The sequence below is a fragment of the Trichoderma aggressivum genome, assembly GCF_033847375.1.
Source record: "Trichoderma aggressivum f. europaeum strain CBS 100526 chromosome Unknown scaffold_040, whole genome shotgun sequence".
Lineage (NCBI taxonomy): Eukaryota > Fungi > Ascomycota > Sordariomycetes > Hypocreales > Hypocreaceae > Trichoderma > Trichoderma aggressivum.
The window spans coordinates 111,130-135,268 of NW_026946406.1; the positions used below are offsets into that span (position 1 = coordinate 111,130).

The 24,139-nt window shown below is 51.2% G+C and overlaps 8 protein-coding genes across 8 annotated transcripts; 2 read left to right on the forward strand and 6 right to left on the reverse strand.

The window, feature by feature from the left end:
• Window positions 1-1,993: 1,993 nt before the first annotated feature.
• On the reverse strand, window positions 1,994-2,652 carry Triagg1_8295 (uncharacterized protein; the record flags this gene model as incomplete). Its single annotated transcript, XM_062903125.1, has 3 exons — window positions 1,994-2,166; window positions 2,228-2,361; window positions 2,417-2,652. The coding sequence occupies 3 exons, from the start codon at window positions 2,650-2,652 to the stop codon at window positions 1,994-1,996; spliced, it is 543 nt and encodes a 180-aa protein (XP_062752705.1).
• Window positions 2,653-3,913: 1,261 nt separating this feature from the next.
• Triagg1_8296 (uncharacterized protein) lies at window positions 3,914-4,756 on the reverse strand (the record flags this gene model as incomplete). The annotated part of the gene is made up of 1 exon (XM_062903126.1): window positions 3,914-4,756. The coding sequence occupies one exon, from the start codon at window positions 4,754-4,756 to the stop codon at window positions 3,914-3,916; it is 843 nt and encodes a 280-aa protein (XP_062752706.1).
• A 1,801-nt stretch (window positions 4,757-6,557) lies between these two features.
• Window positions 6,558-6,971, reverse strand: Triagg1_8297 (uncharacterized protein; the record flags this gene model as incomplete). Its single annotated transcript, XM_062903127.1, has 3 exons — window positions 6,558-6,630; window positions 6,698-6,789; window positions 6,864-6,971. 3 exons carry the CDS (start codon window positions 6,969-6,971, stop codon window positions 6,558-6,560), a joined length of 273 nt encoding a protein of 90 aa, XP_062752707.1.
• Window positions 6,972-7,766: 795 nt separating this feature from the next.
• Window positions 7,767-9,084, reverse strand: Triagg1_8298 (uncharacterized protein; the record flags this gene model as incomplete). Its single annotated transcript, XM_062903130.1, has 4 exons — window positions 7,767-7,776; window positions 8,003-8,651; window positions 8,718-8,844; window positions 8,914-9,084. 4 exons carry the CDS (start codon window positions 9,082-9,084, stop codon window positions 7,767-7,769), a joined length of 957 nt encoding a protein of 318 aa, XP_062752708.1.
• A 1,027-nt stretch (window positions 9,085-10,111) lies between these two features.
• Triagg1_8299 (uncharacterized protein) lies at window positions 10,112-10,738 on the forward strand (the record flags this gene model as incomplete). The annotated part of the gene is made up of 1 exon (XM_062903131.1): window positions 10,112-10,738. The coding sequence occupies one exon, from the start codon at window positions 10,112-10,114 to the stop codon at window positions 10,736-10,738; it is 627 nt and encodes a 208-aa protein (XP_062752709.1).
• Window positions 10,739-13,422: 2,684 nt separating this feature from the next.
• Triagg1_8300 (uncharacterized protein) lies at window positions 13,423-13,986 on the forward strand (the record flags this gene model as incomplete). Its single annotated transcript, XM_062903132.1, has 1 exon — window positions 13,423-13,986. The coding sequence occupies one exon, from the start codon at window positions 13,423-13,425 to the stop codon at window positions 13,984-13,986; it is 564 nt and encodes a 187-aa protein (XP_062752710.1).
• Window positions 13,987-14,704: 718 nt separating this feature from the next.
• Window positions 14,705-15,499, reverse strand: Triagg1_8301 (uncharacterized protein; the record flags this gene model as incomplete). The annotated part of the gene is made up of 2 exons (XM_062903133.1): window positions 14,705-15,160; window positions 15,236-15,499. 2 exons carry the CDS (start codon window positions 15,497-15,499, stop codon window positions 14,705-14,707), a joined length of 720 nt encoding a protein of 239 aa, XP_062752711.1.
• Window positions 15,500-19,614: 4,115 nt separating this feature from the next.
• Triagg1_8302 (uncharacterized protein) lies at window positions 19,615-22,661 on the reverse strand (the record flags this gene model as incomplete). The annotated part of the gene is made up of 6 exons (XM_062903134.1): window positions 19,615-20,495; window positions 20,573-20,734; window positions 20,912-21,319; window positions 21,904-22,215; window positions 22,290-22,537; window positions 22,597-22,661. 6 exons carry the CDS (start codon window positions 22,659-22,661, stop codon window positions 19,615-19,617), a joined length of 2,076 nt encoding a protein of 691 aa, XP_062752712.1.
• Window positions 22,662-24,139: the final 1,478 nt, after the last annotated feature.

Here is a 24,139-nt window from a genome sequence, read left to right on the forward strand (position 1 = left end):
CAGGGACGAACTGAGGGCTGGTAATCTTTGACAAGAGGGGACAAGAGGAGCGATGGATGTCAGTCAGCCTCTTCCGGCCCCCCTCGCAACGGCGCAATTGGCAGTGTCTTTGGCAGGCCGCCAAAGATGCCCCATTCTGCACCTTGGGAAGTGGATGGCAATCAAAGGGGGCAATAACATTTGGTGCTAGCAACAGCAGCGACAGCGCACGCAAGGCTTTGCGGCCCAGACGTGGTCACGGCCTCCAGGATGTCCCCTGTTATCTGTCGCCAATCGGAAATGCAGATGCGCCTCTGTGTCTTGGGTGCCATTATGCGGAGAGGGCCAATGGCCAGCCAGATTCAGCAAGCGATCGGCACATTTTGTCGTCGGCGAGTCCCCCAGTCACAAGGCTCGGGCTAATTCCAGCCAGCGTCCAGCCCTCTCGCAGGGCTACAGGAACCTGTGTAGGTATGAACGAGATGGGGGCATTAGGGTCGTACTCGTACTAAACTAGCAGCGCAGTAATACTCGTACGAGTGGGCTCAGACGGTTCGTAGCGACGGCGGGTCTGTGGTGGAGAGGGAGGCGACAGAGGTAAGGCGAGATTTGGGGCGTGCGGATGATGCTGGCGGCCTGTTGGGACGATTTGCTCGGTTCGGCACAGCGAATAGGCGATGCGGCGCTAGAGGCGGAATGTCTCAGACTCGACGTCAAAGAGATGCGGTGATGACAAGAAGCGAGAAAGCCAAGTTGCCAAGAGAGGGTGAGAGGAGATGGTCTTTGTGAATACTGACAGAAGTTCCATGTGCTTTGGCTGTTGATTACAGGGCGCAGTGGCTGGTAACGGGCAATTTACAGGCAGCATTCAGCACTTTCAGCACCTACAGGCATCCACTGTACGGGCAATCAGCTCGTCTAGGGCCCCCATCCCCGATAAAATCCAAGCCTGTGCTGTATCTGGGTACTCGTATTGTAAAACCTCGATCCATTCAACAACACCCGAAAACACCAAATCTTATGTCCCGTCTCGGCCTCGCACAAGACGCAGTACCACCAGACCATATGCCGTCAGACCGTGTTTGCAACTAGTAGCAACGGATCTAGAACTCTGTCCATCTCAACTCGCGAAAATGACGTGTCAAACCGGCTTTCCCCCTCCCTGCATCCCCGACAAAAGCAACGCCCATCCACCTCCTCTCCCCAATTCGCAGATCCATGATGCAAGCATCTGTACACCATACGCTCTCAGTTTCGGCGATTCCTCTTTTCAATTTTCCCTACATCTTCAACGCCTGACTCTCATCTATTTATACAAAATGTTGCCGAGACACCGAACGAATAGCTCCGTGGATACGCCTCATCCAACGGTTAGCGAGCTTTCGCCTCCCTCCTAGAAAGCCGGCGTTCCTGGAGCCCTTGTACAAGGCTCTGCTCCATCCGGTCTAGTCGCTTGCATAGTGGCGAGCTGAACTCGAGGCCCCATCGTCACCCGGCGCTACGCCGTTGAGGGAGGGAGGGCGGCCCAGGGTAATACGAAGGGATGCCAGGCATGGGCTTGCGATATATACTATTGCTTGGCCTTGGGTTTCTAGACTTTGTTCTGAACAGACTGTGGTTCTGCATCATAGTTGGCTGATTTGCATGATCCTACACGTACTATCCTTGCAGAATGTCAGACGCTCTTCTCCAGCTCGAGTCAGCTTTAGCCTTGGCCTACGATCGAGACCGACCATGACTACAACTACAACTACATTCCATCCAGGGTTATAGGCAACCAAGTAGAGTCTCGATTCAACTAGCTGTACTCGTACTTGTGTAGAGGTTTAGTTGTGAAGGGGGAAAGCATCTCAGCTCCAGCAATCCAGATATCCCATACGCCTCGCTTAATCCAGCATCCAGTACTCCAAAGACCAAAAGAAAAACCCCCCAAAAAGAAGCAACTCTTGACAGAGCAAGAGCTGGAAATAGCTCCCAGCCCCGAAATTATACACTCGAATCTTTGACTAATCTACTAATCATCCAGGAAAACCAAAATGTCGAAATCGTCCGCAACAACGACCCAATCGTCTTCCTCTGATTCTTTCCGGCTCTTCCGTCTTCTCCCCCCACGGCATCCTCGTCGCTTTGCAGGCGCAGGCTGTTCCGTTGTACTAGAATAGTTCGAATGTGAGCTTTGAAGCAGACCTTTTTTGGTGTCAGCACGCTTTTCTTTTCATCATCTCAAGGGAGATGCAGAGCCACATACTCTGTCCGAGGCCTTTCACCCCATACCACAGATCTCTCGCGACGGCCTTGCTCTTAGGAAATACCGTCTCCCATTGTCCCTGCCATGTCCCCTCACCCTCATCCTTCACCGGTGTGCATTCGACGTGAGGCTCCCTATTCCCGAGTTAATCGCAAAACAGACCAAACATAGAAATCAGGGAAACCAAACTTATTTGTGCGCTCCTCTACACCATTGCTCCCTTGCTCTACCTTTTCACAAGGCTGTCCGGTTTCCTGAGAGGCATCCTCTTGCTGCATAGAGGCCATCATCACATCCTGCATCTCTTCTCCATGCTGCAAAACATCTTCCCGGGGCGCCTCTGGTTCAAACTGCTCCATGTTGCAGAATTCCGCCAGAAGAGAAGAAAATGACGAGTTCGATGCCATCTCTACCGTGAAAACCATTGACGGGGCAAGCAAAGACAAAGGGAGAAACAATTCGCATAAAAAGTTTAATCGCGTCTGCAAGGGGAAGAAAAAAAGTTCAACGTTCAACGGGCAAAAAAAAGAACCAAAAAGAAAAAGCTGCCCAGCAGGTACCTGACAGCTGTACATTTTCCCAGGCCGAAAAAAAGTATCCAGTGCCTCATCGCATAGAGTGGCTTCGATATCATCGTTAACCTTTCTCTGCCAAGGTATCTATCTCATGGTAAAACTCAGCCTTCAAAGCATACAAGTTTTGCCATGTATCAGCATGGGAATTTACTCCATCGATTTGGTATAGATACTTGTTCTAAGACTTAATTTTAGTATCCACAGACCCAGTGCTCTTCACTATATCTGGCGCCCCAGAGTTTGAATCTTGGTTTGCTCAGTCATCTAACGTAGGCGGATTTCGATTCGTGTTCACCAAAGCAAGAAATCACAAAGTTCATCATTCCCATCATGTTAGTGCCCATAGAAGCAGAAGTGTATTCCGATACGTTCACTGGCATAACATCACAATAGCAAAAGTAGATCAAATCATTTATCTCATCAGTCAGTACTCGTAGATTCAATATAGTCATCTATCTAGTATCCAACACGGCAGTAAATCCTTAACCATCTGCCATAAACCTCCCCCTCATCCACAATCTTTTTTTTCTGGCTAGCCCTCCGAAATCATTTTACATAACCTGATCCCGAAAGGCCACATCCATGACCTTGTCGCAAAATGTTGCCCGGAGCTGGCCAACCCCCTTATTTTCCTGCTCTGTGTCTTCCACGAGAGACGGGAAAAAAGGGGGATGATACTCCGGTCTTGGCTGAATGAGCAAAAGAGTGGTTCTTATCCGACTCTTTGCCAAAAAGGTGGCTCAAGAATCAACAAAAACAAAACAACCCGTGGAAATGGGAGGGACCACTCCACGGGGGGCCGCAGCATCGACCCAGATGGTCATCACACGCGCTCCAGGTGCAGAAGATGACGAGCACCATTATCCAAGAACCAGCTTGGAGTGCTGCGTTGATCTCGCCCTGTGGTGCGGCGCGGTGGGGAATGATTGTATAAAAGCGAGTGCTTTGTGTATACATTACCACACAACAACATTAATGTGTGTCACCGAGCAGGCACAGACGTTGCAGGATCATTATGCAGCCCGTCTGCCCTGTCGTGGGGAATAAACATGCTTGTCTTATTCTCATCATCGTTTCATCCGTCATCATCATCAGGCATTGTCCAAGTCGCTCAACCAACAATGATGCCATTGCGGCGGGCAGAGACCTCGTACTCGGCCTCCTCGTCGTCGCTGACGTCGCTAGCACAGTCGGAGCTGTCCTCGTAGCCGCATCGGGAGCCGCCACAGTCGATCTTGACACGCTCGCCCTTGCGGGTGATTCCGTAGCGCTCGCAGGTGCACGAGCTGCAGTCGGAGCTGGGGGTGCTGTAGCCGGAGAGCGAGGAGCTAGGGGAGGAGCTGTCGGAGCGGTACGAGAGGCTGGAGCCGTTGGAGGAGACGGGGGAGGTGCTGAAGTCGGTGAGGACGTCGTCTTCGAGGCCGGCGCTGCCGAAGCGGGCAGTGAGCTCCTCAAGATCCTCGTAGTCGGACTGGAGGATGTGCTTGGTGGCGTGAGGAGACATGGGCTTGGGGGCCTTGATCTGGGAGATGGAGAGAGGTCGGCCCTTGGGGATGTCGACGGTCAGGGAAGCACGGTGGCGAGAAGACTTGTCCTTGGAAGAAGAGTGTCGGGAAGAGCTCTTGCTGCTTGACTTGTGGGATGACTTGGAACCGTCCTCGGTGACGTCGAGGATGTTGAGCTCTCGGCCGGTGGTGGGCTCGGTGGTGGACTCAACGGAAGGGTTGTGAGCGACGTGGTAGCCGTCGATGATGTAGTAGTACCAGTATCGCTTGCCAGCCTCGAGGGTGGAGTTCTGGAACTTGAAGGTACCCTTCCATGCGGTGCCGGACTTGGAGTTCTTGTCCTTGGCAAGGGGAAGCTGGCCAACGTAGTTGTCCCAAGAGCCGAGAAGGTGGACGGTCTTGACGCCAGAAGAGACGCGGAGAGAGAATGAGAGTTGGATGGAAGACATGTTGATTAGTGGGTATTAAGTTGTTGTGATTAGGGAGATGCTTGTCGTAGGAGTTCTAGTGATTCTTGGGCAAAGTGTAAAAAATGGTGTTGATCGCCAGCGAGCAAGTGAAATCCACAATTCTGTTTATTAGGGGGGTATCAATTAAGATGTCGTGAGGGCGTAAAAATTGCAAAAAAAAAAAAAAAAAAAAAAAATCAATGTAAAAAAAATTATCTCGTCTCAAGCTGACCGGCAACTGAGATGTTTGATGGTGTAGTTGACGTATGTAAGGGTTTGTGTAAGTGAAGACGAGATGTGATATTAGAAGATAAAAAGGGAGACCAGCTCCAGAACAAAAAAAAAACAAAAAAAAACAGGGGGAAAAAAACAGAAAGGTGGATTTGAGGTTGGCAGAACTTGCTGAGGAACAAGAAAAAAAGAGAAACATACAGACGGGTGTTGGCCGCCTTGATATACGTTTTGCAAAGCGCGGGCCCGAGGGAGAGGCCGTCACGATTTGGCCCGGCCACAGCCTAGACCAGGCCCCAAGAGGCAAGGGGGAAGATGAGCCGTGAAAGTTGCCTGCAACCTCTTGGGCCGGCTTGCCATGGATGAGCCCATCACGGCGGGCCAATAACGCGGCAAAGTCGCACACCACGGCCGCTTCTGCATGCATCTCGGCGTCCGTCTCCCCCTCACCCGGCAGGGGTTTGGGCGGTTAACCGCCTTTGACCACTCATGTGTGGCGCCCATCCACAGCGCTGCCGGCGTCTAGATGCGGCGCTTCATTGGACTGCCGCCAGCAGGTCTCGTCACCTGCAGAGCCGGGCGCGGGGCCTCTGCCTGCTGTGACTGGCTCGTGGCCTGATTGCAGCCGGTAATTACGCACGATGGTGTCCTTTTGGTGTCCTTTTGGTGTCCTTTTGGTTTCCTCTTGGTGCGCGCCCGAGCTGGCCGTGATTCGTCGAAGCGCTTGCGGGTGGACCGAGGTAGCATCGACAGAGTGCATACGATCATAGGCGAACAAACAAACAAACAAGACAACCAAGCTAAAACTGCAGACGCAGGATTTTGATCACACAATGGCGGTGGATACAAGGCCCGAGGAGCAACTTCACTTGCCCCATAGCCGCTTGTCGACGGAGAACGATATGCATCTAAGCAGTCATACGATATGCTACTAATGCTCGGTCATGGATAGTAGTCCTGCTGTGTCGAAGTCAGTGTAGATCATTTCGATGCTCAGACAAGGCAGGTAGAGCAGTAGGACTCCATGTACCTATGCTCCAGTTGATTGATTGATTGATGAACTCGTGAGGAGCTGACATCACATGTCCGTTTCCAAAGCTGGCTCCAGGGTATCCTCAATGCCACTCAACTGACCTCGGAGTAATCGCAAGCAACAACCTTGCAAGGCCATAGTGAAGCCAATATTCCAACCTCCAATAATTCAGCTTCTCACATGTCAAACAAACTCTGCAAAAAGCATCGATCCGAGTGTAAAAAAAAGACAGATGCTGATAATGAACAGCTAAATATATTCCGAGAGATGATGCCTGTAGTAATCACGGCCTCCTTATCCCATCTGTTGTACGCCCTGGTATATCATTCTTTCGGTTGCAGGTGTCGACATCGAGATCGATTTAATTCGTCCCAATCGTGGAAATTTCCCCTGAGCAATATCCGTGCGATAGTCTGTACAGCTTCCCATCCCCCCCCCCCCCCCCATCCCAGCAGCAAGTCAAGCCTCAACGCCTAGTAATCCAACGCTCAGCGGAAGAAGTCTGCGTCTTTTCTCTCTCTCTCATGTATCCCCTCTTCAATCCTCCATTCTAGTATCTCCACCGCTTTCCTTCTGGTCGGCTCCGCGGATGTAAAGAACGTTGTTGCACCTATACCGTAATCGTTAAAACCCCATGAACAAAAGCACGAGGAGGGAAAAAGCAAAGCGCGTCCTACCTGATCAGAACTTGGCCCAGCTCGCCCGTCAGCTTGTCGTTGAGGTATTCCTCCGTGTTGGACAGCTGCAGGTTCATGTAGCTGTCGATGGACTAGAAGTAGCAAGGCGCAATTAGCATTCTCCAGGGGGGGGACCGCCTCGAACTCGTCTCCGGCTCCAACTCACCACCAGTCTGCCCTTGTACTCCGTCTCTCCCCACTTGAGGCGGACGAGGACCGTCTTGTCGACGAGATCTTGCAGCATAGGCCGCGGGTTGACCGGCACGAAGCTCATCTTGTCTGCTGGCGTCGGGCGTTTGGGGTTTCAAAAAGAGAGGCACGCTATCACAAGGCTGAAAGTTTCGTGACGAGATGCCAGACAAAGACCAGACCGCCCCACCAAGCTCAGGTCCGGCTGATTCTCGGCCGCTAGAGCTTTTAGCTGCCTGAGTTGGGCAAATGCATTAGGCAGGCTATATTCATAACCCCGATAACGGCATGTTTCTTCCAAATCCCACAACACCTTGATCCCTGTCCGTCTCCAGCCGCACTTGGTCACATCACACTCAACACCCGGTAAAAGCAGGCTTCCACCTCATGGCTGGGCCTTCAGACGGGCCTTCAGCGGCCGCCAAACGAGACCAACCACGGCATCATCCGCATCTCCCCGTCGAGGCCGCATGAGAAGCGACCAACGTGTGGTGTAAGCGTGATGGGATATACCAAGTACTATCGCAAGTATTGGTAGCCATGACGGCACGATAGCATGGATCATGATGTGTCTCTCATGGCCTCCGTCGCAATGCCCGCAGCTAGAATCAACTAGTTTGCCCTTGACGGCGTTTAGTTTCTCTAATACCACGCAGCCAAGGCAGGACGCGGGCGAAGGACTCCGCACCATCCTCACGGACAGAGGCACAGAGGCATCACCGCATCCTCCTGCGGCCCATCAAGGCGACCGTCCGACTAAAGCAAAGTGGCTTTGCACATGTCTTGTGTCTTGTGTCTTGTGCTCCCGTGCGGCATCTCCCTTGCATATTTCCCCCTCTTCTCTTCTGTGTCCTACCCAGGATGATGATTGATGATTCATTCAACATTTGCTGGTAATTTACAAAGTAGTAGCCATGATTTCCATTAATCAGATGCATATAACTAGGTGTGACATGTCTCTAGCGTCGGCGGCAAAAGGCCTGCTATGACGGATTTATAACTGGTGTGTGCAGATGTACAAAACATTGTTTCAATGGCCCACTCGATGCCTCTCCACAGTCGGCAAGGATAACAGGTTAATGCCTGCACCGACACCAAGAACACCGAAGAACATACGCGGGCTCATCGACGCCGACTTGCTCAAGATAGCAACCAAAATCCTCTCCACAGGCATTGTTCCGGCAATATTGCCTCTCGCACATCATGGTAACCACTCTGCTGATATTCGCAATGACGCGGCCAGTCTTGGCCTCGGCGGCCTGGGACAGGGCCTGGACCTCTGCCTGTCGTGTCTGGGCTGCCACTTGCTCCTGGCGGATCGTTTGGAGTTGCTCTTGTTTAGACGCTTCCAATTTATGGGCATGGTAGCGTAGGACCTCGGCAGCAAAATCGCCAACCAAGTCGGCCAGCTGGGAAGAAGCAATCAGCTCTTCCAGATGCTGCGCTGCTAGAAGTGCCATCATGCCATGCAGCTTCTTGTCACCGGTGTTGTCGAGGGCTTCTTTCGCTGAAGTGAGAAACGCCTTGGCATCCCACTTGGCCTGGTATGCCTGCTGGATCTTTTGATTGGCAAGCAGCGTGAGACCTTGAATGCCGTAGTAATCCGCAATTGCATTTACTCGCACATGAGTCAACGTGTCTTGAGTGCTTGTAGCGGCAGCAGCAGCAGCAGCAGGCGCTGGGAGGGTGGTGTTTGTTGTCTTTGAGGCTGGAGTGCTTGTACTTTTCACGGCAGCATGTGCAACAGCAGGATGATTACCAGGTACTAAGTAACAGGTACAGGTTAGAATCACCAGCTGGTACTCCGTCCCGGTCTACGACATGAACCAACCTATGTTCTGACTTGGGGGGTTCGGGGGGTGGCTGCAGTCATAATTTCCCGTGTAGAGAAAGTCAACCATGCGCTTGACCGTCTCGCTGTCGAAGAGCTCAATCTGGACGACGCCTGTCTGGCTCTCCTGCATCCAGATTCAGTGCCTGCTCTACTCGGTACGAAATACTACTCGCCCGTGTGCCTCCCTGCTTACCTTGAACTCTCCGCTGACGGCGGCAGAAAGCACAGGCGACTGCGGGCAGGCAACGACCTTGTGAATCTTGAATTCTTTCCCCTGGCAAACCAGCGTCAAGTCGGAAAACTGCCCCGAGCGCAGCATCGTCTTGAAGTCGACTCCCGCGTGAACTGCCGCCATGATCAACATTCAGGCGTTTAGCGAGTTAAACGAGTGGCTGCCCGCTAGATCGAAGATGGCCTGTGGTGGCATGAGTGGAGATGGATGAATTGCTTCCCGCTTGGAGTAGTTTGTTCTCCACCACCAGGGATCAGGAAGAGCAAATCTGAGTGGTGACTAATCATAAAGGTGGAGTCGACGGTATGAGGGCCGGAGTTATTCCGGGCTGTTCTTTGACATGAGAATTGAGAATAACGGCAAACGGCGTGCATGATGTTGGAGTTTATTGGAGGATGAGATTGAAGAAGAGCTTGCCTTTGTAATATCTGGAACGGGAGGGTTGGAGAGATATTTCATCATTTATGTTACCGTGTGGATGGAATGCCACTGTAAATGGCAGCCAACTCGACATGGGTGACCGAATAAGCTCAGGGCTACACTCGATGAGCCAGCCGTTTTCCCCTCCAACACATCTGGGCTAATTTTACAAGGCAAAATAATCATTCATTATTCAATGATCTTCCATGGACAATTCATCTTGAAAATGCACGGTGTAGCCTCATCTTCACTCCAAGATCCAACCCGAAATACCCACGAACGGGTCGATACAGAGGAAAACAAAGTCACGTGGGCCATCGCCGGCTGACTCACTTTGGTGGATAAATTGCACCGCAGCCTGTCTTTGCAACTCATTCACGGCGAGCCCAAACAAGCAAAACACGCAGCATCAGCCAGGGCATCCGCCTCATCCCTCCATGTATATAATGCAACAGTCATCCGTCCCAGGTACTTGAAAGCGAATGCATTCCAACGTTGAATTGACAGACATTGGACAATTAGGTCTGGTTGTGACTTACCAAGCTGGTGATTTGGACATTTCCATATGAGCAAAAAGCCAGGGACAAAGACTTTGGCCAAGAGGAAACATTGTGTTATCTAAATAAAAAGAACAGGAACAAACAAACAAACAAAAACACATCCTCCGCTACTGGCAGAGGGAATTTAAAAGCCACACACACATAGATTTCACAGTCTGCATTTATTGCCAGTGTCAACCATGAGCTCCCCTCTCACCGTCGATCCGGCGCTCGTTGCCAAAGTGACCGACTACATCAAGGTCTACATGGCCAACTATGACCCTTCGCACGACTACAGCCATATCAAGCGCGTGGTACATCTCGCGCAGACGATCCAGGCCCAAGTGCCCAACACGGAGCGCGACATCGTCACCCTTGCGGCCCTCATGCACGACGTAGGCGACAGGAAGTACCTCAAGCCCGGAGAAGACGCCTCACGCATGATCTATACGGCCCTCACGTCTCTCGGTGCGTCGGAGGAGTTGGCGGAGAAGATTCAGGTCATCTGTCTGGGGGTGAGCTACTCGAGCGAGATCAAGGACCTGGCACGTGTGCGGGATCTCATCAAACAACACCCGGAACTTGCCGTTGTGCAGGACGCCGATCGACTAGACGCCATTGGAGCGGTGGGCATTGGACGAGTGTTTGCGTTTGGCGGAGCCAAGGGGAGGGACTTGGGGGATTCGATTGGCCATTTCGAGGAGAAGCTGCTTAAGCTGGAGACTATGATGAAGACGGATGTGGGGAGGGAGATGGCGAGGGAGAGGACGGAGAGGTTGAGGTTGATGCAGGAGTGGTGGAAACAGGAGACGGAGGAGGTTGAGTAAGAGGATATAGCGCATGGACGGTGGGAAGCGGGATAGACGGGAGGATAGAAGACATTGTTGCTGTATAGAGTGTATGTTGGATGAGATGTCGATGATGATGATTCTGAATCTCTTGGTAACTTGATATACGTGAGATTGCGTATCCTATATACATGCATGTTGTCACATCAACTGAGCCTGATTCCACTCTCCCTGGAGGGAATTCGCCTCTACCGTTTTTGGGTACTCTTGTCGAGTTTTCTACCATGGTTAGACTATCTACATGACTATAAATGAAATCATGGATTGTTCACATATCCATAGGTAGTCATGGGACACTTTCATCTGGTCTAGCCGATGATTCAATTCCAACCTCAAAGAAGAAGGCATCCGACGTTCCTATCCGACGGTTCAATTAACAACGTGATCAACTCAAGTATGTATACAACATTATGGATCCCGCGGGTATACTCCCACGAGCAGCTGATCATCTCCTCCATCCATTCCGAACCCAGTTCCGAAAACCAACACCTACAATCATCACGCCCATGGATACATACATGTACTACTTCAAGACCACACTCCCGGATGCCGTGGCAGCTACTGCACCAGTTTCCCCCTGCACAACATCCGCATGATTAAAGCCCTCGACAAACAAAACAGCCATCCAACAGGTTGCCAAAGTTCCCACTTAGCCGGACGCGCCCACTAAAACGGCGTTTGGTTTGCCAGATTCTGCGGAGTAGTGGATCTTTGCCTCACCATTCTTTCTTGTCTGGGGGACCGGAGTCGTTGTCTGATTGATTGGCGGACGGTATTTGATGCAACTTGCCCCCAATGTGCCTCGATTGAGTAAGGAGAGGTTGCGATGGTAGAGCGTGGATGCGTCGCTAAGCCCTGCTCGATGTCCAATGCCATTTGCCATCTTCATGTTCAGCTAGGCACAGAGAGTTGGATATCAGCTGCAAGTGAAACTGCTGCCACGTATTTACTGTGGCTTCAAGCAAGGGCAAAACATCAACCTGCATGTAATTTCCATCGCCGTGATATTCCTGCAGCCTTGGCACCATTCATCAACGCGAGTGCAGGCCAGCAGGACAACTTTACGAGTCATTCACCTCCATAGGCCACGTAGCGATCATCATCACCAGTCACACATATTCACCAAAAAGAAAAAATTGCGACTTCTATACCCCGTTCAACGTTTTCGCGCAAACCTTCCGAATGCGGTTCCCCTCGAAATCGCTCTCAGATCGGACTTGAGGATGGATCCCTAGGTGGGTAGTTTGCGAATCCTCTCCCCGGCTTTTTTTTTTCCAAGCCACGCGCTCTCTAACCCGAGAACCGGCGAAGACGGCGCTTTTTGCCGCAGAGGCTAGAATTCCTATTGTTACTTTCTATTTGGAATTGGAGAACAAAAGACGTTTCCTCGTGATGGTCTTGGCTGTTGGGTATTCCCCGCGGCGAAAAAAAAAAAAACACACGATTAGCCGGTAGTTGGTTATTTGCGATTCAATTCAATTCGACCCGCCACGATCAGCATGCTACTTTGGGACGAAAAAACCACCAACGACAGACATGACACAGCCCAATTCGCAATCTTTTTTCTATTCACACGCCCACCCTCCCGCACTACTACTTTACTTTTGTTGTTTTTTACTTATCGAGAGGTTGATCCAATAGCAAATGTGTGACATGCGCGTTTTGGCTTTTTATTCGGATTTTAATACAAATAGGAACGGAGATTTGATGTGCTGAGCAGTTCCACGGATGTAAGACGAAAAAATGACCCACGCCCTTGTTAGCTAAATAGGTCCGCCGTCAGCAAAACCTCGGAATCTTTACGTGGATTGGAGCCAACGTTTATTTCCTAAAACGAATCCGTCAGCCCTAAGGAGGCTTGCCACTTGACTCAGCCCATTTCCGAGTCCGAGTCCGCGTCCGCGTGGGAAAGCGGGAGCCGGGCATGAAATGGGCGAGCTTTAATGGACGGTCGCCTCTTTTCAGGTAGTAGACACCAAAAAAGGCGGTCTTGAGTTGGGGCGGTCTCACGTCAGGATGCGAACTTGAGCAAGCCCCCCGAGGTAGATTCTCAGGGGGGCGAACAGACAAGGCAGCAAAAGGGGGGAGGCCACAGAGATCCAGGCTAGCTTGGGCAAGATAAGAGTCAGCGCAGGATCAGGACAGACCCCGTCGCTCTCCGCAAAAACGATGAATGGATCTGCGTGGGAATCCCGGGTCCCGGCTTGCTGTGTGATTGGGTTGTTGAGAGGGGGGCGTGTGTGAACCTTGAGGGCGAACCTTGAGGGTAAAGCTCACGAGGTGGCTTTTGGGGAGCAGAGGTATATATCTGACCGTGATTCCTCGCTGTTAGATGTCCTGGTTTGATCTGTTACTCTTCTTCTTCTTCTTCCCTTTTCTAACGATCGTATGGTTTTAATGATGTTGTGAAGTCACCATTACTTTATACTACCAATACTAGAGACGCATATCAGCCTTATACGAACAACAGATTGCAGCACATGTCCAGCACATACAATCACACGATACTCACTCAAACCAACACGGACGACGACATATCACACACATAAACCGTCTCACTTACTCAGAATACACACGACACCATCTCTACAATAATACATACTACACGCACATCCACACAACAACCTCATCTTAACACCCAATCTCCTCACCCACAAACTAAAATGGACTCCCTCCCCTTCGAACTCGTCTCCCAAATCCTCACCAACCTCCCCCCCTCCTCCTACAAATCCGCCCGCCTCACCTGCCAAGCCTTCAACGCCGCCCTCGCCAAACCAACATTCACCACCCTCGCCACCTTCATCGACCCAGCCACCGCCCAGCAAACCATCGAAAAGCTCGCCGCCGACCTCAACCGCCGTCCAAAGGCCATCTGGTCCCCCGGCTGCTCCGTGCCCCGCGGCCTGCCCGTCCCCGAAAGCTTCCTCTTCGCCATGCACGTCGCCCTGCGCGGCACGCCGTGTCCCAGCCCCGCGACGTCGAGGGCCTCGTCCGTGTCGTCGTCGGCGGCGTGGAGCGATGGCGAGGACAGTGATGTTGTTTCCGAGGCGGACAGTGTGACGGCGTGCAACTTTGGGAGCACGGTGGGGATGGATGAGGTTACGGAGGAGACGCTGCGGCAGGCATTGTTTCGGTATTCGTTGTATTTGAGTTACATCTATGATGGGGAGGGCGAGGCGCCGCAGCTGTGGGTTATGAATTCGAAGAAATGGGCGCAGCAGCGATGACTACATATATTCGTTCTTTTTGTTTTACAGCGACAGGCATGTTTTGATATATACCATGCTATACATATTATAATAGATGACTTGATAGCAAGATATAGTTTACACCATGCTATACATATTGTAGATGACTTGACAGCAAGATATAGTTTACACCATGCTATACATATTATAGATGACTTGACAGCAAGATATAGTTTACATCATGCTACCTATACATATTAATGTCAATATTAATCAAGACAAGGCACGAGAAAAGACACAATACGATTTCGTCAAAGTAATAAATATTTCCATTGTCAAGGCATGCCACCTCGCACATGCTCAAAGGTATAATGCGTGTTCCGCGTGTGTATCCCCCCTCCATCATACTTCAGTATCTAATAAATAAAAAAGCAAACTCCCAAGATCCAAAAGATTAACTTCCCAAGGTATAATAAATCTTCCCCTCCAATCTTTGTCTTGTTTTTTTCTTTCTTTCTTTTGCTACCATGTTATGTACAACCCTTCGCAAATGAATTAAAAGTAAAAGAGCACGACCAAAGTCGGACGCAAGCGACATCCCAATTTCCCCCTTCGTGACCATCGACATTAAAGTTTCTCGTGTTGATTTTCTGTCGTCGCCAGACATTTCATAGAATCATGCTCAAACTCATGAGATTTTTGAAATCAGTCGTAAACGTTATTTCACTTGACAGATCAAGGAACATGGGCCGCTCGCTTAGAGGAAAGCAGCGGCAACGAGACCCATGACGGCCAGAGCGCCGGTGGCGCGGTTGGCAACGGCGGCGTTGGTGGGGATGGTGCTGGGGCCGGCAGAGGTAGGGCCAACGGGGGTGTTGGTACCAGAGGGACCTCCGGGAGCGGTGCCGTTGTTGGCAGGGGGGGGAGGAGGGGGAGGAACACCAGTGCCGATAGGGCCGGTGGGAGTGGTCGTGATGATGGGACCAGCAGGAGTGGTGGAGGGACCGACGGGCACAGTGGTGCAGGGAACAGTGGTGGTGACGGTTCCGTTGACAACGGTGGTGTAAATCACGCTGGCGCTGCCGCTGCCAGTAGGGTCAGCGATGATGCTGGTCAGGGTGGTGGCCGGAGCAGAGGTGGCAGAGGCAGTGAAGCTAGGGGTGCACTGAGCAGCAGCGAGGGTGAATGAAGAAGGCTGAGCGTAGACGACGCACTGGTGATGATGTTAGCTTCATGTTCATCCTCATCCCACGAGGGTGTCGTGTATAAGATGGGGGGATCAACTTACGTTCTTCTGGCAAGCAGCGTCACCAGAGGTCTCGGTGCTCTGCCAGCACTCAGCAACACCGCCCAGAGGAGGGTATCCGGCAACGTTGTCGGAGCAGCGGCCGGCAGTGCCGACGCCGTTGGCATCGCAGCGAACAATGATATCGCCGCCGTAGCAGTAGTTGGCGTTGGGCTTGGCGCAGGTCACCTTGTTGGTGCCCTCGGGGGGAGCCTGGGCGCTGACGAGAGCGGCGGTGACGGCGACGATGATGGCAGAGGTCTTCATCTTGAATGTAATTTGTGGGTTTTTTCTGTTTTTATAATAGGTAAAAACGGAGGTGAGGGTGATATTAAGATATTAGGCGGATGTAGGTAGATGTTTGGTTCGTTGAACGAGAGTACAGCAGAAGCTGAGCGTAACTAGCGAGTGTAGTAGTTGATGGGATGGACCAGAAACAGAGGGAAAGAGGTGTGCGGCGGACACGACGTGATATTATATATGCAGTCCGTCTGGATGTGCCTTTGATACGAGGTTGTCTTGTCCCAGCAACCCAAACAAGGCACATGCAGGGAGGCGGCCAGGGTCCCTCGAATGCCGGGAGTCCAAGTACAGGTACGAGAGCTGGTACCTGCACATTGAGGTTAGCGGCCGCCGAGTGACAAGCCGCTCGTGTGCGCCGATCCCTCTTGGCTGAGGTATGCCAAAGTGTCCTCGTTGTGGCCGGTCGTATCGGGCGAGTACTCGGTACCGGCCAACGAGCACTCGTATCACGGTTAGCCCGTCGGGAATTGGGCCCTCGCAGGTGCAAAAGAACAACTCAGGCGTGACGATGAGGGCCCAGACGCAGCAGCAGCACTCGTAGCTCTTCGTATTGGATACCTACTCGTACAAGCACCAGCACCAGCACCAGCACCAGCAGCGGAAAAGGGAGCTTGCAGCGTAGTCGGGCCCCAACCATGACGGTGCTAACCAGGGGTCCTGTCTGGCGTCGCCCCATCGCAGCCCGTCGCTGGGTAGCGGTACCTGGCCCGTACTTGGCCGACAGTCCGCAGGGCGCGGCGCCCGGTGGCGGCGGCTGTACTCGGAGGTAGCGCTACCTGGCCAGCCACTCGTGGCTCGAGGCCCAGCAATAGGCCAGCAGGAGATGAGAGGCGCCAAGCAAGAATGCGGCTGCGCGGTGCAGCGGCCGGCGCCACACAATACCAGCCAGCACGGAAAACGAGTGAAAAAGAAGAGAAGAGAAAAAAATGGCGAGACACAGAGCAATACGAGCTTTCCTGGCGCTCGATTCGCTGGACGAGGCCCCAAGTGTGGCTAGTAGCAGTGGTTGTGCCTTCCCCCGTTTTTTTCTTCTTTTCCCCTCACAGCTGACTGGTTCTGAGACACAACGGTCTAATCCTCTTTTGGAAGGATGACTGCAATAGCGCATGTTCATTGGACAATAAGACGTCATAGCGCCGCAGCGCCCCCATTCACCAACTCCACGTTTTCGCGGTCTCCAGGCAGGTGGTTGGTACTCGTAGGTACTGTAGGTACGAATGTACCTGTACCCGCAAGCCGCAACGGAGAATCTGCTTCGGCTTTTGCAAAAGCTCATCGCAGCAGCTCAGCTTTACGAGGGAAAACCAGACGCAACGTTTCGCCGCAAGTGTACAGTGCGCATCAGGGGCACAGCCACACACCGTTTCCCACCCGTATGTCCCAGCCTTACCCGGGGATCGTCGTCGCGAACCACTTGCCCTACGCACTGTGTTCCAATGAAAAATATAGTACCTGTAGGTCGTCGAGATGGCAAAAAAGCTACTTCGTACAAAGATTCGCAGAAAACAAGGTGGAAATTGCAAAAAAAGGGCTCACCTCGCCCACATCGAACGAATAGTGACGCCATGGGGTTTCCAAAAAAAGACATTTTGCCTTTTCCCGCGCACTATCAAAGGCGAAGCCAAGCCGAATCCAGTGGCGAGGTCGAGCCCAAACCAGGCGCAAACGTGCCCTCGTATCGTTCCATTTCGAGCAAGGCGAGCTTTTCGACTATGATGCACCCGTACCAATAGCGCGGCGGTGATTGATGGGACAGGAGAGAATTCCCTGTGAGACAAAGAGAGAGAGAGAGAGAAAGATGTTACGATCACATGGGGTCTTGCTGTCACCTCGAGGTGCGGCGGCAATGCAATGCCCGTTCTGAATCACTCTCATTTGCAGGCAATTCTCGTATCACGAGCGTAGGAAGCAATATATGGCACCATGTACAAGTACTTCGTACGCTCGAGGAAATTTCCATTGACGGGAAGCAGTACGACGAGTACTTGCAGTAGGTATTCCCATCGGTGATATCACTTTGTAATCGCCTTCCCTTCTCTGATGGCCAGTCAGACTCTTAACTGCTAGGGCCGAAAAAAGCTGTCTTTCTGAGGCGCCCAGCGTATGGCTTTAATGGGGGGTCGGCGGGCATGGATCCCGCTTACAGCAGCTTGGATTCCCTCCGACATGCCGCCGCCCTCGATATGAATTTTTGCATTGACGGCCATACTGTATGTTACTGTACCCTGGGGTCGTTTGGGGCGTTTAGGCGAGAAACAATCCACTGTTGGAGCTGGAGCTGGAGGAATTTTTCCTGTGATTTATTCATCCTTTTTGTCTTCATCTTCTTTTCCTTCGTCGCGGGATCCCTCTGGGACGGGCCGTCCAAGAGGCGGTGATGTGATATCACAGGGTCCACCCTTTTTCCGGACAACAAAAACGGTGTGCAAGCCTAGACTCCATCGAATACGTATATGCGTCTAAGACATTTGCGCAGGAACAAGAGACCGATAAGACACGGATAGTGAGTCAATTGGTAGTACATACGAGCACTCGTAAAAGAATAGACACACATAGACACACCAAACGTACTACTCCCAACCGCTAAGATACGAACGCGCCCAACTAGAATAGTCAGGTGAAGGCTATATTGACCCGAAGGAATCAAACCAGGCCGGGTCAACAGGTCACTCTCTCTCTCTTTTTTTCCGCGCTCGCTCTGCTCTGCTACAGTACCAGTAGGTATCCTCTCTCCCTCGTATTCCAAAAATAATAGGGGATAGCAAATGGCAGCCCGGCAAGAGCACTTTAGATTGAGCTTGGGCTTGGCTTTCCACTAGCCCTTTGTCGTGCAGGAGTCGCTAGTACCCCCAAAAGACGGGATCCCAACGCCCGCAAGTATGTATTCGGTACCTTTTCGCGTGATACGAATGGGCGGCACATCCGAGTAATGTCAAAATGGCAGATGCTACTCTAGCTATGCACTGCTTCGATGCAATACTACTTTGTGCTTTTTTTTTTTTTTTTTTTTTTTTTTTTTTAAATAGATTCTGCTTAGAAGCTACGGCACAGCAAGAAAATCAGATGACAAAAGAGAAGTCGTAGATCCGACGAACCTTTTTTTTTTTCGTCGGCCCGTAAAAGCAAGCCTGGAGAAAGGCCCCGGATCGGATGAGGACATAATCACCAGATAGACAAAGAAAAATCACAAGGTCGGCGAGCTGACCCCCTGCAGCAACATTTTTCTTTTTCTTTTTTTGCTCCAACGCATCGATGGTGCCATTTGGGACATGTACAGGTACAGGTACTCGTGCAGCTACCTACCTTACCTATGTACTACAGGGCAAATGCAGACCGATATCCTTATTCCGCCAACCAAACGGCTTCCCGGATGTCGCCGTCGCGACGGGGGGGGGGGGGGTTCCTCCTTGTCCACAAACCAGGGGGGAGAGGGAGACCATCAGCTTAGCTACAGTAGGCTTCTGCTTCTGCTTCTTTTCCTGACTCGGGCAGGATGAGCAAATCGCCCTCCTTCCTGTCTGAAATAAGGGGGGAAGAAGAATTGTAATCAGACCATGCTGTCCTCGTGGGCGTGAATCTGTCAATCTGTATCCCTTCGAGTGCGATAAGGCACCACCTAAGTACTCTTAAAAGCAGTAGCCAATCAAAGAGTCAGAAATCGAGGATTCTCCCCTCAATCTAGAAGAAAGGTGGATGCGGTACTTGGGTGGTGCCTTATCGCACTCGAAGGGATACAAGGCGATGCTATAGGTACTATTACCCCATACTACGGAGCATGTCTTTCGGGCATCCCTGGTCAAGGAGATTTCTCTCCGCGTGGTCTTGCTCTTCGCCGATCTAGGTACTTCACCGCGATCTGGCGAATAGGGAGAGACAAAAACAAACAAATAAACACTCATCCACTGCTCCGTACGATATGATAGTCTTGCTTTTTTTTCTGCCACTGGCTAATCCCGATAGTATCCCGTTCTTTTTTTGTATTCCACATTATTCTCTATCTTTCTCTCCGAGAAGAGAGAGTGGCTCACTTGCTTATCCTCCCCCTCGTATTTACTAGCCGTATATTGAACCCGCCCTCCTTAGAAAGACAGCTTCTCGTGCTTCCATGGCCTCTGTCCCTCGCCCTCGCCGTATCCAGTCGTTGGCTGGTAATCTCCCCTAATCTTGTATTTATAAATCGTGAGCCCGTCCAGGCCCACGGGCCCACGCGAGTGGATCTTGTTGGTGCTGATTCCGACCTCTGTTCCGAAGCCGTAGCGCATGCCGTCTGCCAGTCGCGTTGAGGCGTTCCAGTACACGCCGGCCGAGTCCACCTGGTTCATAAAGTGCTCGGCCTCGGCCTCGTTCGACGTGAAGATGGAGTCTGTGTGGTGGGAGCCGTGAGTGTTGATGTGGGCAATGGCTTCGTCGACGGTGGATACGGTCTTGACGGCCAAGGTGAGGTTGAGGTGTTCCGTGTCGTAGTCCTCGGGAGTGGCATCCAGAACAGTGCCATCCGGGAGCGTAGTGGATGAGAGAGCGGCTTTGCTAGCAGCATCGAGACGGAGTGTCACGCCTTTCAAAGCCAGGGCAAAAGCCACGGCGGGCCAGACGGTGTCGAGGGCTGTGTCCTGGACAAGCAGCGTCTCCAAACTGTTGCAAGCGGCAGGGTAGCTCGTCTTGGAGTCGACGATGGCGACGGCAGATTTCTCCTTGTCTGCCGTGGCAGTGAGATAGATGCTGCAGAGGCCGTCGGCATGGCCCAGCACGGGAATCTTTGTGTTTTCCTTGATGTAGCGAACAAGGTCGTTGGACCCACGGGGGATGACCAGATCGATGCTTCGGTCCTGGCTTAGAAGCTGGAGGATGACATCGCGGGTTGTGACGAGCTGGATGGCCGAGTTGGGGACCTGAGTTGTGGAGAGGGCGGAGGAGATGACTTGTGAGATGGCGATGAAGGATTCTGTAGATTCTTTGCCTCCTGTTGCGATATGATGTATGAGTAAGTTATCGGGTGTGATTAGGGTACTAATGTGAGATGGATAGATGGAAGCCTACCCTTGAGAATAGCAGCATTGCCGGATTTGATCGCCAGACTGGCAATATTGGCAATGACCTCGGGACGTGCCTCAAAGATGATGAGGAGGACGCCAATGGGGCATGACACCCGCTCGAGGATGAGGCCGTCATCGAGCTTTGTCCGTAGCTGTACCTTGCCAACTGGTGGAGAGAAATGTGTGGGTTAGTATTGTTGCATCAATTTGTAAGTCGTATACAGCCATCAGACGACGAGTCTTCAAGCAAGGGCAGGGAAGAAAAGTAGAAAGAATATCACAATGATCACGCAAGTACGTAAACAACATCATCATCCAAAAAAAGAGAGCAATTCACACATACCTGGATCATCCAAATCTCTCACATCCAATATCCCCTGCAGCATGTCCTCCCACTTGCCCTTCTTCCCCAGATCCAGCCTCGACACGAGCGCCTGCGACAGCTGTCCATCTGCCGCCGCCTTCCGCGCAAGCTCCAGATCACGCGCATTGGCCGCCAGGATCTCGTCCTTGGAAGCCGTCAGAGCCGCGTGGATGGCCTCGAGAGCCTCGTTGCGGGCTGAGGCCGGGAGCGAGGCGAGGGTGAATGAGGCGGTTTTGGCGGCCGTGGCGGCGGCCTCGGGGGAGCCGTTTGTGAGGGACATTGTCCTGGTGACTTCGGCTCTTTGCTCTTCCGTCTCTTTTTCTCTGTCACTATATGCCGTTGGTTGAAATGAGCGTTCGAGGCGAGGTTCCAGTATGCGATGAGTCTCTGGATTATGAGATCAGCCGGCTTAGGCACAGTCAGATCTGATTTTCATGCTCCGATCGGGGCCCACGCATTGCCTAGTCCAGTAATCGTAATCGCTGCGGCGACCGTCACCGAAAGCGCCACTGCATTATTACAAATAAAATATTTACCTGATTCATCTTGTAAACACTTCAATTGCATCGAAAAATATCACTTCGAAATCAACTTGAGCTTTCATTTGGTCTTGTTTTCTTGATGCCCCTGTTTTCCTTGGCTGATGGTGTAGCACACCCAAAAGTTTCCGATATCGCACCCCCGATAGTTTTGCGACCTCGAAGCCCAACACTTTTCTGCAACCTGATAGATTATCTGTCTAGTTCTAAATCAACGACAGTCAATATTGCCCTTGATTGCGCTTTTCATGGCCCTCAATCTTCTCTCTCCGAGATATTAACCTGCCCCTATATCTCCTTGGCTATATCATCTGGGCAAATAGCCCACAGTCAATCCGCATTGCCATCCGTGCAAGCTTGTCCTTCCTTCAATCAGACCTCTCGAACCCTTGTCCGCAGCGCTTGCAGATAGTTCTGCAAGTCATCATTTACTAGCAACAATGTCTTTCAAAATGTCAATGACAAAGTCTCCTCCCTCGCGGATAAGAGTGCGAAAGGCTTTCTTGTCCCAAAGATCCGACAAATGTTTGAGCGCAATTTTCGCAATCTCGATCCTCAATGCGTAACTGACGTTGCTCGGAATCCCGTACACATCTCGTATGCAATCGACAAAATTCTCGGCGACCCACAGTCTCTTGATTCGGGTCTTGAAGTTTTGAAAGGCATAATTCTTCAAATTGTCGATTTGAAAGTAGTCTGCTAGCTGGAAAACGCGAACGTCCTTCAAGAGGTCTTCGTCGTCAGCTAGAACGCGTGAGTCAGTCGTGTACGTAGACATAATGAGTGTTGCGCAGGCGCTATAGTAGATGGATGCGGACCTATCGATCCCAGTGGTACCGCAGGATCGTGAATGTATTCTCCTCTGTAGATGTACTCAAACATCCTCCAGTGCGCATGCATGCTTCCCTCGCTAAACTTAAACTTCCTCTCGATGCCCTCTTTCATGGGCAACTCGAGAGCCTTCTTGAAGTATTCACTCTGTGACGCCAGTATGATGCTATGTGCTGGGAGTTCAACGTCGCCGAGATGAATCGTGACGTCTGCGTAGAGCTTGGTATTGAAACACCTATGCCGGAGTTAGACCTCGTGATTCATGGGTGAACAGAGACGGAACAGGCAGCGTACATGTGGATAGCCCAGTTGAGGGTGTAACCGTGTCTTTCGATGAGATCCTCGCTGGTAGAGACCATCTTGCTGGCCATGAAGTTGATTTGCGAATCAAAGCCTCGATTTGGAGACGAAGACGGTCATCAAACTGTGCAAAATTGCCTTGCGCAGGTGGTGGCCATGGAGAGGTTGATGGGTAGAAAAGAAGATGAAACGTGCATCACGGGACTTGGAAATACAAATGGCCCCAAGGTCGAGAAACTGGTGTCAAAGCTCCTTCCTCCTCCAAGGCACCTACCCTATCCAGTGCTTCTGCTGCAGAACAAACAAACGGGAGTCAGGAGGATTAATGTTGTGCCGTTGGGCGGTGAATTCTGTCCTTCCATTTCGTGTCCGGGTTGTGGCATTGCGTGGCAGCTGGCAGAATGATTCCGAATTGTGACGGCTGCAGAAGTTTTGACGTGGCCAACCATATCCTTCTTTGTCGTTAGAGCAACTCTGAGCCCTTAGAACTCATAGTTGGAGTTATAATGGTAAGGTATGTGCTCGTTGGTTGTAATATATTCTGTGTATATATCTTGGAGATGTGCTCGAGGACTCCTTCGTCCACTAAAGAGAGCCATTATTCAACGTCTATAAGCCGTTGTTTTTCATCATAACAAGTAGATTTCTGGATGCTCGATATCTAGTTCACCAAAAAAAAAAGAAGAAGAAAAAAGGAAAAAAAAAAAAAAGAAAAGCTGATATCTCTCAATTTTGAGGGGATCTTGCTGTTTATTGGCGGGTGAGTAGTAATCTGTCTTACAGCATGTTGCTGAATCGTCCTTTCAAAGGGTATCAACACCGTCTCGCGCCGGACATGAAAGAACTAGATATAAAGCTCGAGTATGGTATCGTTCGTTGTAATACTCATTCATGACTAAACTTTCTCGAGAATTCGCCGTATTGTGCTTCGGCTTGTCGGAGATACCTAGGTAGGTAATTTACGGAAATACCGTATATATTGTAGATACCTTGTGACTACTAACGCTGGATCAGCAATATCAACGGATAGTGGAATCAGCATGTGAATAGAATACGAACAAGGCCATTCAAGACAGAGTTCTCCGCAGCATATATGAATCCGGTGTCGGAGAACCACTACATAAACACCCTGGATGAATCTCAAAAGCACCATACATCGAGATGAACCCATAATCAAGGCCGAACTCGAGGAAACTCATTATAAAACCGACTCTTCCACGCTTTTTATTCGTCACATGCTAGAATGAATTGCCAGAACAAGTAATTTTAGCCGCAAGGGGGATGGTTCCACATGCAAGGAAGGCCATGGTTTATATGTTTCTTTGATTCAAGTGTAGAAAGGGGCCATGTATCATGGTAGAAAGTGCTGCCTCGACTGGGGGCTAAACCATGATTATGTCCAATATCTATATAAACGTATCGCAACTGGTAAACGAAACTTGGCCGCTACCAGTTCTCAGCTTCGGTTCGCTTACACCAATGTAGTCGAATCTACAGAGCACTCCGTGAAACTTCGTAAATACAAATGCACTCATCA